At 43.6% G+C, this 12,526-nt stretch overlaps 1 protein-coding gene across 2 annotated transcripts; it reads left to right on the top strand.

The window, feature by feature from the left end:
* Nucleotides 1-2,749: 2,749 nt before the first annotated feature.
* Nucleotides 2,750-11,336, top strand: NTPCR (nucleoside-triphosphatase, cancer-related). Of its 2 annotated transcripts, none has more exons than XM_077925791.1 (5): nucleotides 2,750-3,070; nucleotides 6,269-6,431; nucleotides 7,103-7,199; nucleotides 9,078-9,287; nucleotides 9,748-11,151. In XM_077925791.1, exons 1-5 carry the CDS (start codon nucleotides 3,037-3,039, stop codon nucleotides 9,790-9,792), a joined length of 549 nt encoding a protein of 182 aa, XP_077781917.1. In that variant the 5' UTR covers nucleotides 2,750-3,036; the 3' UTR covers nucleotides 9,793-11,151. The 2 variants fall into 2 exon arrangements, with proteins under 2 accessions (XP_077781917.1, XP_028579872.1); XM_028724039.2 differs by lacking the exon at nucleotides 9,748-11,151 and adding an exon at nucleotides 11,172-11,336 and having other exon boundaries at nucleotides 2,768-3,070.
* The last annotated feature ends 1,190 nt before the right edge of the window (nucleotides 11,337-12,526 follow it).

Here is a 12,526-nt window from a genome sequence, read left to right as displayed (position 1 = left end):
ACATGAGCCCCAGGTTTGCTAGTCCAGAGCTATTTGATTTACACTATCTGATAAGTGTGTCTGGAGGGGAGTGAAGTTCTGTTCTTCCCTCTGATTAATTTGAATGGGAGCTTTCCAATGTTGGGGACATAAAGCCTTTTTGGTAGCTAATTTTGCTTCTAATACCTTATTATTAGACCCTTTCCTCCCCTTTGAGATGGCTGGAAAAGAGATGTCTCTGAGCATATGCAAAGTATGCCTGCCACAGAGTTCACCACAGCAAATCCCCCATGTGAGATTATTAGGTGATTTTTTAAATTTTTAATTTTAAAGAAAAATTCAAGCAAGTAGAATTGAGCCCAGGGAAAGTTGTATTTTAGAAGTTTGTTTTGAAAGCAAACATTTCATGGTGTGGGCAGAAAGTATGAGGAACCATCAAGAGGCTTTACAGGTAAGGCTTTTGTGCAATGATTAAGACTGCCACCTACAATGTTAGTCAATTAACTGTATGGGTTTAAGTCGATTAAACCCATGTTGTTGTTGTTGTTTAGTCGTGTCCGACTCTTCGTGACCCCATGGACCAGAGCACGCCAGGCACTCCTGTCTTCCACTGCCTCCCGCAGCTTGGTCAAACTCAAGCTGGTAGCTTCAAGAACACTCTCCAACCATCTTGTCCTCTGTCGTCCCCTTCACCTTGTGCCCTCCATCTTTCCCAACATCAGGGTCTTTTCCAGGGAGTCTCCTCTTCTCATAAGATGGCCAAAGTATTGGAGCATCACATGAGTAAAAGCAGAACAAGCAGCATGCATACCGTCTTTGTTTCTAGATTATGGACGTGTGTCAATCAGTCATAATCTTAGAAGAATAACCTCTTCCAGTTTGCAACACAGAAAGCAAAATGCTTCTTTTGAGATGATGTTTCCCATCTGCAGTTGTTATATATTATCAACAATTATAATATAAATCTGTTGCCTGATTAATTGGTGGCACCTTTTTATTTGATTACAAGTTTTAATTCAATTAATCAAACCAATGAATCACATATTCACTTTGTAGTGCAGGATCCACACGATCTTTTACTGAAGAAATTGCTTCTGTTGTGTGGAAATCACATGCTTCCAGCATTCAAACCCCAATTTGCTGCTGCAATTTTTATTTTTAAAATGCAATTTTTATTTTAAAACTTTGCAAAGGCAATAAAGACCCACTCTTCTGGCCATAGATAACTGCATGTCCCTGTGTCAGGGTACAAGGCTATTCATTGTATGGGAAGGGGTTATTGCTCTGTTTGGTAATCTGTTAACAACTGACTTTGCTCCCAGGTCAGTCTTCCTGTCCTTCATCTTTCCCTTATATCTTGCTCAGTCTTCAATTGTACCACTGATTTCCCATGTGGTTTCCATTGTTTTACTGCCATTTTGACTCAGAATCATAAATTGATTTTCTTTTAATTTGAAATGCTGAATGGATCCCAGTAGCCATACAAACAGAACAGGAGGGGGAGAATTTGAACTGGGGCTCCTGTTATGTTCCACAGAGCACCAGTGTATGGGACGGACAAGCTGCATGCAAATAATGTGGTTAATACCACTCTCTCCGGGTATGGTCTGAAGGCACGAGGCTACCATCTTGTTGAAGCTGATCAGGTCTTAAACTGGTCAGTGTGTGGATGAGTGACTACCTGGGAATGTGTACCCCACCATGGGGTCCATGATGGAGGAAAGACAGGATATGAACATTAGGAAATAATAAGTTAATAGAATTTGAAGAGAGCATGACAGATTACTGGGGCCATTTAGGAGCGATCACCTAAAAAATGGTAATTCTCACAGCTTAGTACTTCTCCACAGCCTAGCAGCTGCTTACTTGTGGGAGAGGCAGGCAAGTTTCCAAACAAAATTGAACGTGATGAGGCTTTGCTTCCCATCATGTACACCCGTTCCGTTTGTCTATCTCTCAACCCTGGGTACACAGGCTTTTGAAACAATGCAAAAACCTGCAAAAACCAGAGAGGAAAGTGGGGTTCATAGCTGTCAACTTTCAGATTTGAAAATAAGGGAACAGCAGCCTCACCTGTCTACGGGATATCTAACAATCCGGGATAGCAGCGAGAAGCAGCGGGAAACGGTGCTGGAATAAGGGAATTTCCCGCAAAAAAAGGGAAGGTTGACAGCTATGGTGGGGATGTGTGTGTACCATAGGTTGTTCTCATGCATGTTATCTCTCTTGCAGAGAAAACACCAGAGCCACGTTGTCCCTTAAATTTATTATGTTACAAGCTTTGGTGGGTTACAGTCCGCTTAATCAGATGCATATACATACAAGCCCATTTCTCAGGCTAACACTTTATGAAGTGGATTGTAATCCATGAAAGACCCAGTGGTTAGTGTCTGAATAGGAAACCTGGGCTCAGATCCCAACCTGGACACAAGGCTCACTGGGTCACTGCCTCTCAGCCTAACCTACCTCACAGGGTTGTTGTGCGGATTAACGGAGGAGGGGAAGAGCCGTGTAGGCCGCCTTGAGCTTCTTGGAGAAAAACATAATACTGGTCGGCATCCGCCTGTCTCAGGAGACAATGGAAGCGTGCACCTTCCGTGTAAAGTCAAACCGCTGCGGAGTTACAGCGCCCATGACAACTTTGACAGAGGGGTTCATGATATGAGCCATAAATAAGTGAATAAAATTAAGCCATAATAATGTTGATAGACTTTAAGGGGCCAGGAGGGGACTCGCTTTAAGCGATGCATGCTTCCTCAGAAGCAGGTCCCACTGTGTACGGTGGAACTTACTCCCGAGTAAGTGAACGTGGGGTCGTCGCAGCCCAAGCCTGTGAAAAAGAAAGAGCAACTGTCCATCGCAAAGCGGGCAAGGGAGCTGCCGGACTTGGAAGCAGCAGAGACGGAGAAAGGCGAGAGAGAGGCTGGCAGCCGAAGCACCGCGGGCTCTTTTTCCCGCTGCCGAGAGCGCGCGGCTGGAGAGAGGGAGGGAAGGAGGGCGAGGGCTCCCGCTACGGCAGGCCGCTTCCCCGCCGCTACCCGGACGGAGGCCCCCGCCATGGCCAAGCACGTTTTCCTGACGGGACCGCCAGGTAACCCAACCCGGCGGGAGCGGAGAGGAAGGAAGGAGGGCGGGAGGCCCTGCCTAGGCAGCGGCCCGGTGCTGCGAGGCTCCAGGAAGGGAAGGCGGAGGCAGAGCTCGGCTGAAACCAGGCCTCCTCTTCCGCCGCCTCCTCCCGGGCAGAAAGCGGAGCCGTGCCTCGGCCCCTTCCTGCCTGCCAGGGGCGAACTTACTTCCGAGTAAACGTGCTTAGGGCCTCACGCTCCCCCGCCCATTCCCACGATCCCCCTCGCACTTCCCTGGCGTGTTTTGAGTCGCCTGCACTGTGTGGTTTCTAGCCCGAAACCTTTTTAAACTGGAAAGGTTTGCGTTTAAGCGCGCAGGCTGCAATCCTAGGTGCACCCACTTAACTTGACAAGAAGCCCCATTGAACCTGGTGAAATTTACAATATAATAAAATCTGAGTGGTAATACGTAGTGTGTAGCTGGGGCGGGGAACCCTTTTCAGCCAGAAGGCTTCACTCCCATCTGGACGACCTTTCTTTGGGGGGGGGGGGCGGGGTACATGCCAGGGGCAAAAGTGGACAGAGCAATGAATGCAGATTTCAGTTTTGCACACCAGGCTAAAGTCTGCACTGGCGCTTGTGCATCCCTCTCTGTCCTGGAAGCCAGAGGCATTACGAGAGATCAATGCTGCACACTCAAGGAGATGCTTGGTCTCCAGGCTTCAGGTTCTCTGCCCTGCTTGGACTATAAACCTGCAATTATTTACACTCTGAAATAAACCTTGTTGAGTTCAGTGGGGTTATTCTGAAGTACAGTGGTACCTCGGGTTACATACGCTTCAGGTCACAGACTCCGCTAACCCAGAAATAGTACCTTGAGTTAAGAACTTTGCTTCAGGATGAGAACAGAAATCGTGCTCTGGCGGCGTGGCAGCAGCAGGAGGCCCCATTAGCTAAAGTGGTGCTTCAGGTTAAGAACAGTTTCAGGTTAAGAATGGACCTCCCGAACGAATTAAGTACTTAACCCGAGGTACCACTGTAACTACATAAAGAATTACAGCCTTGTAGTGCAATACTATGCATGCTTATTCAGAAGTGAGTGCTACTGCATTCAGCGAAGTTTACTCCCAGGGAAGCAGGTGCAGAATTGCAGCCTGACATAATTTAGCCCCCGTATAGAAGGCATGGTTAGGTTTGGTTGTAAGCCTGTTCTGCTTTAAATGCCAGTACTAAATAAAGGAAGTCATTTGCACTGTTTGTGAGAGACGCTTCTCTCTGGTAATATTTATCTATATAACAGCACATAACTCATTTTATCATCTTTACTAGACACCTGCGGCTAAGAAAATGGCCTGATTACTTCAGATATTTGGAATTCCGCCTCCGCTTTCCACATTGCTTCTGAGCCCCATTATCTCTTTTGTTCCAGATCCAAATATGTCTACTGAAAACTATTCCAGAAAGACACCCTCCCACAGCATAGTGTTTGAATTAAACCAGGCTTCTGTTGTCTTAGTACAGTGGTACCTCGGGTTAAGTATTTAATTCGTTCTGGAGGTCTGTTCTTAACCTGAAACTGTTCTTAACCTGAAGCACCACTTTAACTAATGGGGCCTCCTGTTGCTGCTGCACCGCCGGAGCACGATTTCTGTTCTCATCCTGAAGCAAAGTTCTTAACCTGAAGCACTATTTCTGGGTTAGCGGAGTCTGTAACCTGAAGCGTATGTAACCCGAGGTACCACTGTATTGTAGGTTGCAAATAGGTATGTCCTTTTCTCTGTAAATAATATAGTGGTACCTTGGTTCAAGCCCTGTTTATGAGCTATTCGGTATACGAACTCTGCAAAACCAGAAGTAGTGTTCCGGTTAGCGAACTTTACCTCGGTCTACGAATGGTGGAAGGGCACTGGCGGTGGGAGGCCTCATTAGAGAAAGTATGCCTTGGTTTAAGAATGGCTTTGGTTTAACATGGACTTCCAGGATGGATTCAGTTTGTAAACTGAGGTACCACTGTACAATAATGATAATATCAAACCTTAGCATTTAAACGTTTTCCACTCAAGACTGCAGCACTGTGCACACAGAGTGTGGTCTACTTCTGAATAGGTATGCATAGTATTGTGCTGCAATATCTATTCTGTTACACCATGAAAACACACAGTTGTTTGTAATTTCTGGAAGAAATATGGAATTGGATTTATCTGACAAAACACATTTAAATATTTTACAGATCTCGCATATTGCTAGCATTATTAAGGTTAATTTCTTTTCCTTTTCTTATACCTCATGCCACATTTTTTGATCCTTGCAGGTTTTTGAAACCCTATCTGCCCATCAGTTAAAGTGCAAGCACCCGTTCTTCCCATTAACATTTAGTTTGTGTGACTTAATTATTAAAAAATGATTTAGTACATCAGATCTAAATAATATACAATTATCACTGTCCTCCTCTTTTATTGGAGTAAATTGGATTCCTGAAAATTTAAATTATGAGCCAAGGAAACAGTCATTTATCAGTGGATGTTAATATGATTATACAAGATGACGGCAATAGAGCTTGGGGTGGGTGGATGTTACATTAATAAGCAAAACTCTTTTATCGTGTAGCATTCTAGAAGATGCAGAAATTGAGATGATGGCCCTCATTTATCACTTCTGGGGATATTTGTCACTGGGGATATTTGTAATAGAGAGGGCTACAAAATACCTAAGCAGATGCTCTTCCATTTTTTTAGACTGTCCCTCTCTCTTAAAAACTGACACTTGGGAATGTATCCAAAAAAAAGACAATGGATATATATGCAATGACCTAATGTGTTACTTGCCTGGGAGCTCCAAAATGCAAACGGCACAGCCTTGACCATTCTCCCCCTGAAACAAATGGGGAACAATCTGATCACAGTGTGTAGGATCATGTGCCCGGTAAACCAGACCCATTGTGTCATGTCTTCATGTTTCCATCTCATATTTTTGCCATGATAAGGGGCACAAAGACTTACAATAATGATGACTCCGGTGTGCATGGTGAATTCTTCTCAGCATAACTTGCAGTGCAGGCTGCCACAACTGGAGGCCAATTTGGATGAAGCATCCATTGCAAGGACAATGTGTGCTTCAGTTAGGAGGAAGGAGCCAAAGGAGTCCAGAAATACATATGTGTATTTGTTTTGTTGCACATCCATGATACTGAAAACAAAGCTTTAAAAACACTCTTCTTGTTATAGGAATTGGAAAAACAACACTGATCCAGAAAGCCACTGAAGTTTTAAAATCATCCGGTATCCCTATTGATGGATTTTATACAGAAGAAGTGAGAGAAGGTGGCAGGAGAATAGGATTTGATGTTGTCACTCTGAGTGGAAGAAGAGGAATTTTGTCTAGAGTTGGGTATGACGTTGAAAATTCACATTCTGACACCTAATCTGGGAACGCCTTTGTAGAATGCACAACTGCCCTTTGAAGCTCCTGTGCTGCTCATTGAAGGGTAGCTGGAATCAGATGAACCGTTGAAGTGGTGAATAAGATCGTGAAGTCGCTGTGCTGATCTTTAGTGTTGACTTGTTGCTGCCAAACGGCAAAAAACCAAGCAAAGTATCAGGGCATGCAATAAATGAGAGGCAACAGGCGCAGGAATAGTCAGGGTCCACCAGAATGATGTGCAGTGCAAATGACGAGCAACTGTACTCCCAGTTAAAATTTACAGCAAGTTTCTGGAACAATTATATGGGTGTTGAGCCAATCCCACGCCTTCTTTATATCACCCAGGGGCAGTTACCAGATTTTGTAGAATTCTGTTCTTAGTAGCTGCCACTTTCTGGTTCCAGTTGATGTGTTTCATTGTGATATTGTGCATATATCCCACCAGGATTGCAATATTAGCAACCACCTGGGGCATCTAAGAAAGGTGGGAGGACATTCTAATGGGATTAAAGAGGGGCACTGCAAGGGCATGTGAAAATGTTGACATGCTTCACATGGTCTGAGGGTTATCTGCAAAGGAACAGGGTTCTAGAATGCTTTATTGTTCACTGTGTTGGGTGTTTTCTTCCTTTCTTCAGCTCTGGTCCTTCCACAGCAAGGCGTGAATACCGCGTTGGCCAGTATGTAGTGGATCTAATATCATTTGAACAGTTGACTCTTCCTTTGTTGAGAAATGTGAGTAATATTTTGGAATTTCTGGAGATCAATATGAATAAATGGATAATACATGATGAGGAGTTTATAATGAAATGTCTTGTACTCTTCTATCTTGGTAGAGCTTAGATTGAGCACCCCCTTCCATTGTCAGCTCCATTTATGAGTTTTCCCAGCTCCCACCATCCTCCTGTCCCTCTGCACCCACAGCTCCCTACATGTATGTCTGTCTGTCTCTCCCCACCCCATCCTCTTGCACTGCATGGAAGTTGGTGTGTTACCCAGAGTTCTGGTGTGCAGTGTAAGAGTGGACACACAGCGTTTGAAGCCCCCTTCCTCCCAGTTCTCATATTTGGTTTACAGGTTCAGATTCCTGTTCAGTTGCAAAAAGGAGCAAATGATTCTCAACACATGGCTTACAGGACTATTGGGAAGCTAAAACGCCACTGGAGAAATTTGCAACTGTGTGGGTGACTGTATAACTGCTCTTATTCAGCACCATTTAGGATTGGTAAATGCAATTCCAAGATAAATCAGCGATGTGATCACTAAACAAATTAGAAAACACTTAGTGTCCTGAAAATTCTCCAGGAACGATGCTGACAAACTATATGCTCTACCATAACTCATTTATCCCGCAGAGCTTATCCAAACACAAAGCGTTTAATACAGATATGCCTCATTTTAGGAAAGTACAAAGGCATTTCCTGTCATTTTCCTTTTCTTTTAAAAAGCATCATAGAGTATTTAGCAGCAGGGTAATAAGTGGTTTGGACAGAACAATGAACTCCAGAGGGTGAAATAACACCACTTTAGCTAGCTTCTGTCAACTGTTATTTCAGTAGGTGCAGGACCATATATGTAGTCAGACCAACATAACAATAATTTTAAAAATGATTTTGTGAGGATGAGGAGCACCAGATGGGCAGGCAGATAAAGAAGGACAAACAGGAACAAAAATGCATGGTGTAGTAATGTAAAACTATAGTTTGTTAAAGAAAGAGGTGATCTGAGCAAAGCTGCTGGGATCTTTGTTATATGACTTGAATCTTAAGCTGCAGTCCAGTACACATTTAACCTGGGAGTAAGGCCCTTTGAACTCAGTATTACTTACTTCCAAGGAAGCACTCATAGAATTGCCCTGTTATAACGATGCATTGCAGATACACAACTTTTTTTCTAAGAAGTAAAAGCCCCAAGGGTCTGCCCCTGTAACACACATGAGGTAGAATCTATAGAACAAATCCTTTTGTTCTGTAATTTTTATGCTGGAATTTGAAGAAGAAGAGTTTGGACTTGATATCCCGCCTTTCACTCCCCTTCAGGAGTCTCAAAGCAGCTAACATTCTCCTTTCCCTTCCTCCCCCACAACAAACACTCTGTGAGGTGAGTGGGGCTGAGAGACTTCAAAGAAGTGTGACTGGCCCAAGGTCACCCAGCAGCTGCATGTGGAGGAGCGGGGAATCGAACCCGGTTCCCCAGATTATGAGTCTACCACTCTTAACCACTACACCACACTGGCTCTCTTTGGAAGCATACAGTTGGCCCTTTACTGACCAAATTACCAGGGAGGTCAGATCAGTTTAACGTTTAATATTCAATGGAAGATAAAATCCTGAGGACATCCCTGATAGTGACTAAATTTCTATCAGTAGCAGTGAAAACAAGAGAACAACTCGCCATCTGAATCTGGAAGGACTATCTCCAGGGGCCAAGCAGAGGTTATTATGTCGCACTTCTGAATCTGTTTTGCTCTAAGATTCTGATCTACTGTGTATGTTTTAATTTTATTACTGGTCTATTGACAGTAATAAATTGAATGAATGATTGACATATTGACTTAATCTACTAAATTTTCTTACTGGTGGCTTCAATCAGATATCTGTATTTTCCTTACAGCCTGATCTTGGCAGTAGCACAGTGAAAAAGGTCTGCATAATTGACGAGATCGGTAAAATGGAGCTCTTCAGCCAGTCCTTTATTCAAGCTGCCCGTCAAATTCTGATTGGATCAGGAACTGTGATTCTTGGAACAATCCCAGTGCCTAAAGGAAAGCCCTTGGGGCTTGTGGAGGAGATCAGAAGTAGAAAGGAGGTGAAGGTCTTCAATGTAAGTAGGCTGAAGATCCACTAAGCAAGTTTTCATCTTTTGCCCATGTCTGGCCCAGTTTTAGCAATCAGCTCTTACCACCATTTGGTTTGTGTTCTGGACAGGATTGCATGTCCTTTGGGGGAATAGGTTTCCTGCTTGTGAGGGGCTCATAGTTCCATCTTTGTCACTAGAGATGGTGGGGATTGATCTTGGGATCTTCTGTGGGCTAAGCATGTCCTCTGCCAATAGGATGGTGTGTCCTCATGCACTCGGTTATAGTCGTATGTAAACCTTAGCTATGGCGTTCAGCTAATGAAAGCGGCTGGCTACAGAGACCTCTGTTCATGGGTGCACAAGGGGCCCAACCTGGTCAATTAACTTGAGTTCTTTTGAAAGCCCCTCAGTCCATTAGATATTTTAAGGGAAGACCTTAAAACAAGTGCAACACACTTTCTTTCTTTTTTTTGCTTGCCACTAGAGGAAGGAAAACATTTCAGATTCCTCGGGACCAACAACAGCATGAGAAGTGTCCGCGAAGCCTACCGCTTTCCACCACATTGCTCTCTTGTTGCTTGTTTGTGTCGGAAGACCTTTTAATTCATCTGCCTGCATAATAGCTCTTCCTCATGTTTGTTTCTGGCACCTGGTATCAACATGTCAAGGCCTCTTTAGATTGCACCTCACGAAACCAGAAGTACCAGACACAAAATCAATGCAGGCAAATGCCCAAGATGTTCTTGATTCATTTGTGTCAATTTAGTTTGATAGAATCTTCTAAGAATATGGATTTATAGTTCCACTCCCCCCCCCCAGCTCATCAGCAGCTCCATCCCCAGATTGATTCTGCAAGTTGATCTTTGCCCAAACGTCTTTGGTTTCCTCCCACTTTAAATTGTCCAATATAGCTCTTGCTAATTTAGGTCATGCATGCTTGGGATGCTCGTAGTGTTTTGCCTATAAAAGCTTTCAGCCCTCTGGAAGGAGGATCGTTGCGCCTCCTATCCTTTCCAGGGCCCTTTTTTCTCTCTGCAAACATGGCATATATAGTTCACTCATTCATAATTTACACCTCTTGCATCTCTTTGCTAGTTTGGTAATATGCCATCAGCACCCACTGCACCTGGTTGCATATTTTCACATCTGCAGCAGCACATGCAGTCTATTGAACCTGATTGCTGTGACGCAGTTAACATACAAATTGGGTAATTTGGAGGTGGATACCTTGGGGCCAGAAAGAAAATTTCTCCCATGGTGGAATTACAGTGAAGAAATTACCCACTTCCTCAGCCTTCCATATTGACAACTGTCACAATCAGTGTTCGAAACTCCCATTGTTCTATGCCAGGCATAGGAAAACTCGGCCCTCCAGATGCTTTGGGACTACAATTCCCATCATCCCTGACCACTGGTCCTGTTAGCTAGGGATGATGGGAGTTGTAGTCCCAAAATATCTGGAGGTCCGAGTTTGCCTATGCCTGTTCTATGCGCCTTTTGCGACAGGGAATTTCATTAGCGTGAGCAGTTTCTGAACTCTGGGCGCTGTGCTGCACCTAAGATTTCAGATTAAAACTGCAGAGTGGAAGTAAAGGAGAACCTTTTTTTGCCTCTCCACTTCCAGCTACTCTCTGAAGACTGGAGAAGAGACCCTCTTAAGAATATTAGGGGGGTGGGCAGGGAAAGGACTAGACAATGTGGAAAATGAACATAATATTTTAGCTGCAGTTCATTAATTTTCAGCTTTGTATTCTTGCTATAAAAAAGTGCACCTAGACATTCCCCTGATGTGCCCATAACCTAGGTTTAAGGTGCCATTTAGCTCCTAGCTTTCATATCTCAGTTTCTAACACTGGTCACAATAAATGGCCAGCAACGTTAACTAATCTTTTTTTTTCCTGATTCTAGATTACAAAGGAGAATAGAGACAGCATTTTGCAAGATATTGTGGCAGCTGTCCAGAGCTGCCTAAAATGATGTGCACCATTTTATGTGTTCTTTCCATCCCAGTGCAACCTCCACCTTTTTCTTTTTCAAAATAATGTTTATTAAAGATTTTCCTCGTTTACAAAAGCACGTGCACTGTCTCTTTCTTCAGGTTGCGTTTTCTGCAGATCAGTTGCATTTGTCGTGAGACATAGGTGTAATATGCAGTTTAGGGTTGGGAAGAAAAGAGGGGGTAACGGGAGAGGGGGTGGGGTGGTAAAGCTTATGTTCATTTACTTAGTGTATGTGTGGGGTTTTTGTGTCAGCATCACTTGGGTAGGTTCTTTTTCTATTTTCTTGTTATGTTTCCTTGGTGGTGAGAGAGGTTGGCGTGGCCTAGGGTGTGGTTGATTGTCTTTGATTAACTGCAGTGGGATTTGTTTGGGGGGGGAGTTGTTTGCTTAAGTTAGCCATTTTGAATCGTATGCTGTCAGTGGGTTCGTGTTGTTGTCTTGTTGGGCTGTGTATGTGATAAAGAGGAGCCATACCAGAGTGAAGGCAACCTCTTCTATTTGTCCCCGTGTCGGTTTCAGTGTATTGGTTAACTTTTCTTGTAAGTCTGTTTCCCATACTACTTGATACCAGTGTTCCATGTTTATTCCTGACAGGTCCCTCCAGTGTCTGGCTATGATGTTTCTGGCTGCTGAGAGTAGATGGGGCAACCTCCATCTTTGAAACTTTATTGTCTTTGAATATGCAGGTGTGAATTGTGATGTTTCACATTTGTGGCCTGCCATTGATTTTCAAATCAGACTTTGTTCCTTTGCAGTTAAAATAAGAGCCAGCAAATTGATCTTAAGACCTGAAAGTAAAGCTGTTGGATTATTAGCTTTGCAATACTGATGGGAGGCCAGTCTCTGAATTGAGTTGTACCTAACTTTGGTCTACATGAGTAGTGAACCAATTTGACACAGTCCCACATCAAAATTAGTAGAAATAGGTTCAGATGTTTTCAGCTGTAGTATCGTGTTGGAATTGGAGAAATTTCTCTTGATATAAATCCTTGCAAACAGTTTGTATCCTGTTTCTACCCATGGCCTGTACACAGATGTACAGTAGGCACATACCTGAATTGCACATGGAATGCTCTTTAGGCAAATCAGTTAAGAAACACTGATATATCAACTCAACTTCTCTCTCAGTGTAAGTGAAGAAGGAAAATATGATCTGGGATCCAAGGGACACTCCTATTCATCTTTCTAGTGTTCTTTTGGGGTTAAAAAAACGCCTAACTTTATTCCGCTGGTGTGATATTTGATCAGGATTCTGCCAAGTTT

The sequence above is a fragment of the Podarcis muralis genome, chromosome 3, assembly GCF_964188315.1.
Source record: "Podarcis muralis chromosome 3, rPodMur119.hap1.1, whole genome shotgun sequence".
NCBI lineage: Eukaryota > Metazoa > Chordata > Lepidosauria > Squamata > Lacertidae > Podarcis > Podarcis muralis.
Note: the sequence above shows the minus strand (reverse complement) of the source record. Positions and strands in the feature narration are given on the sequence as shown.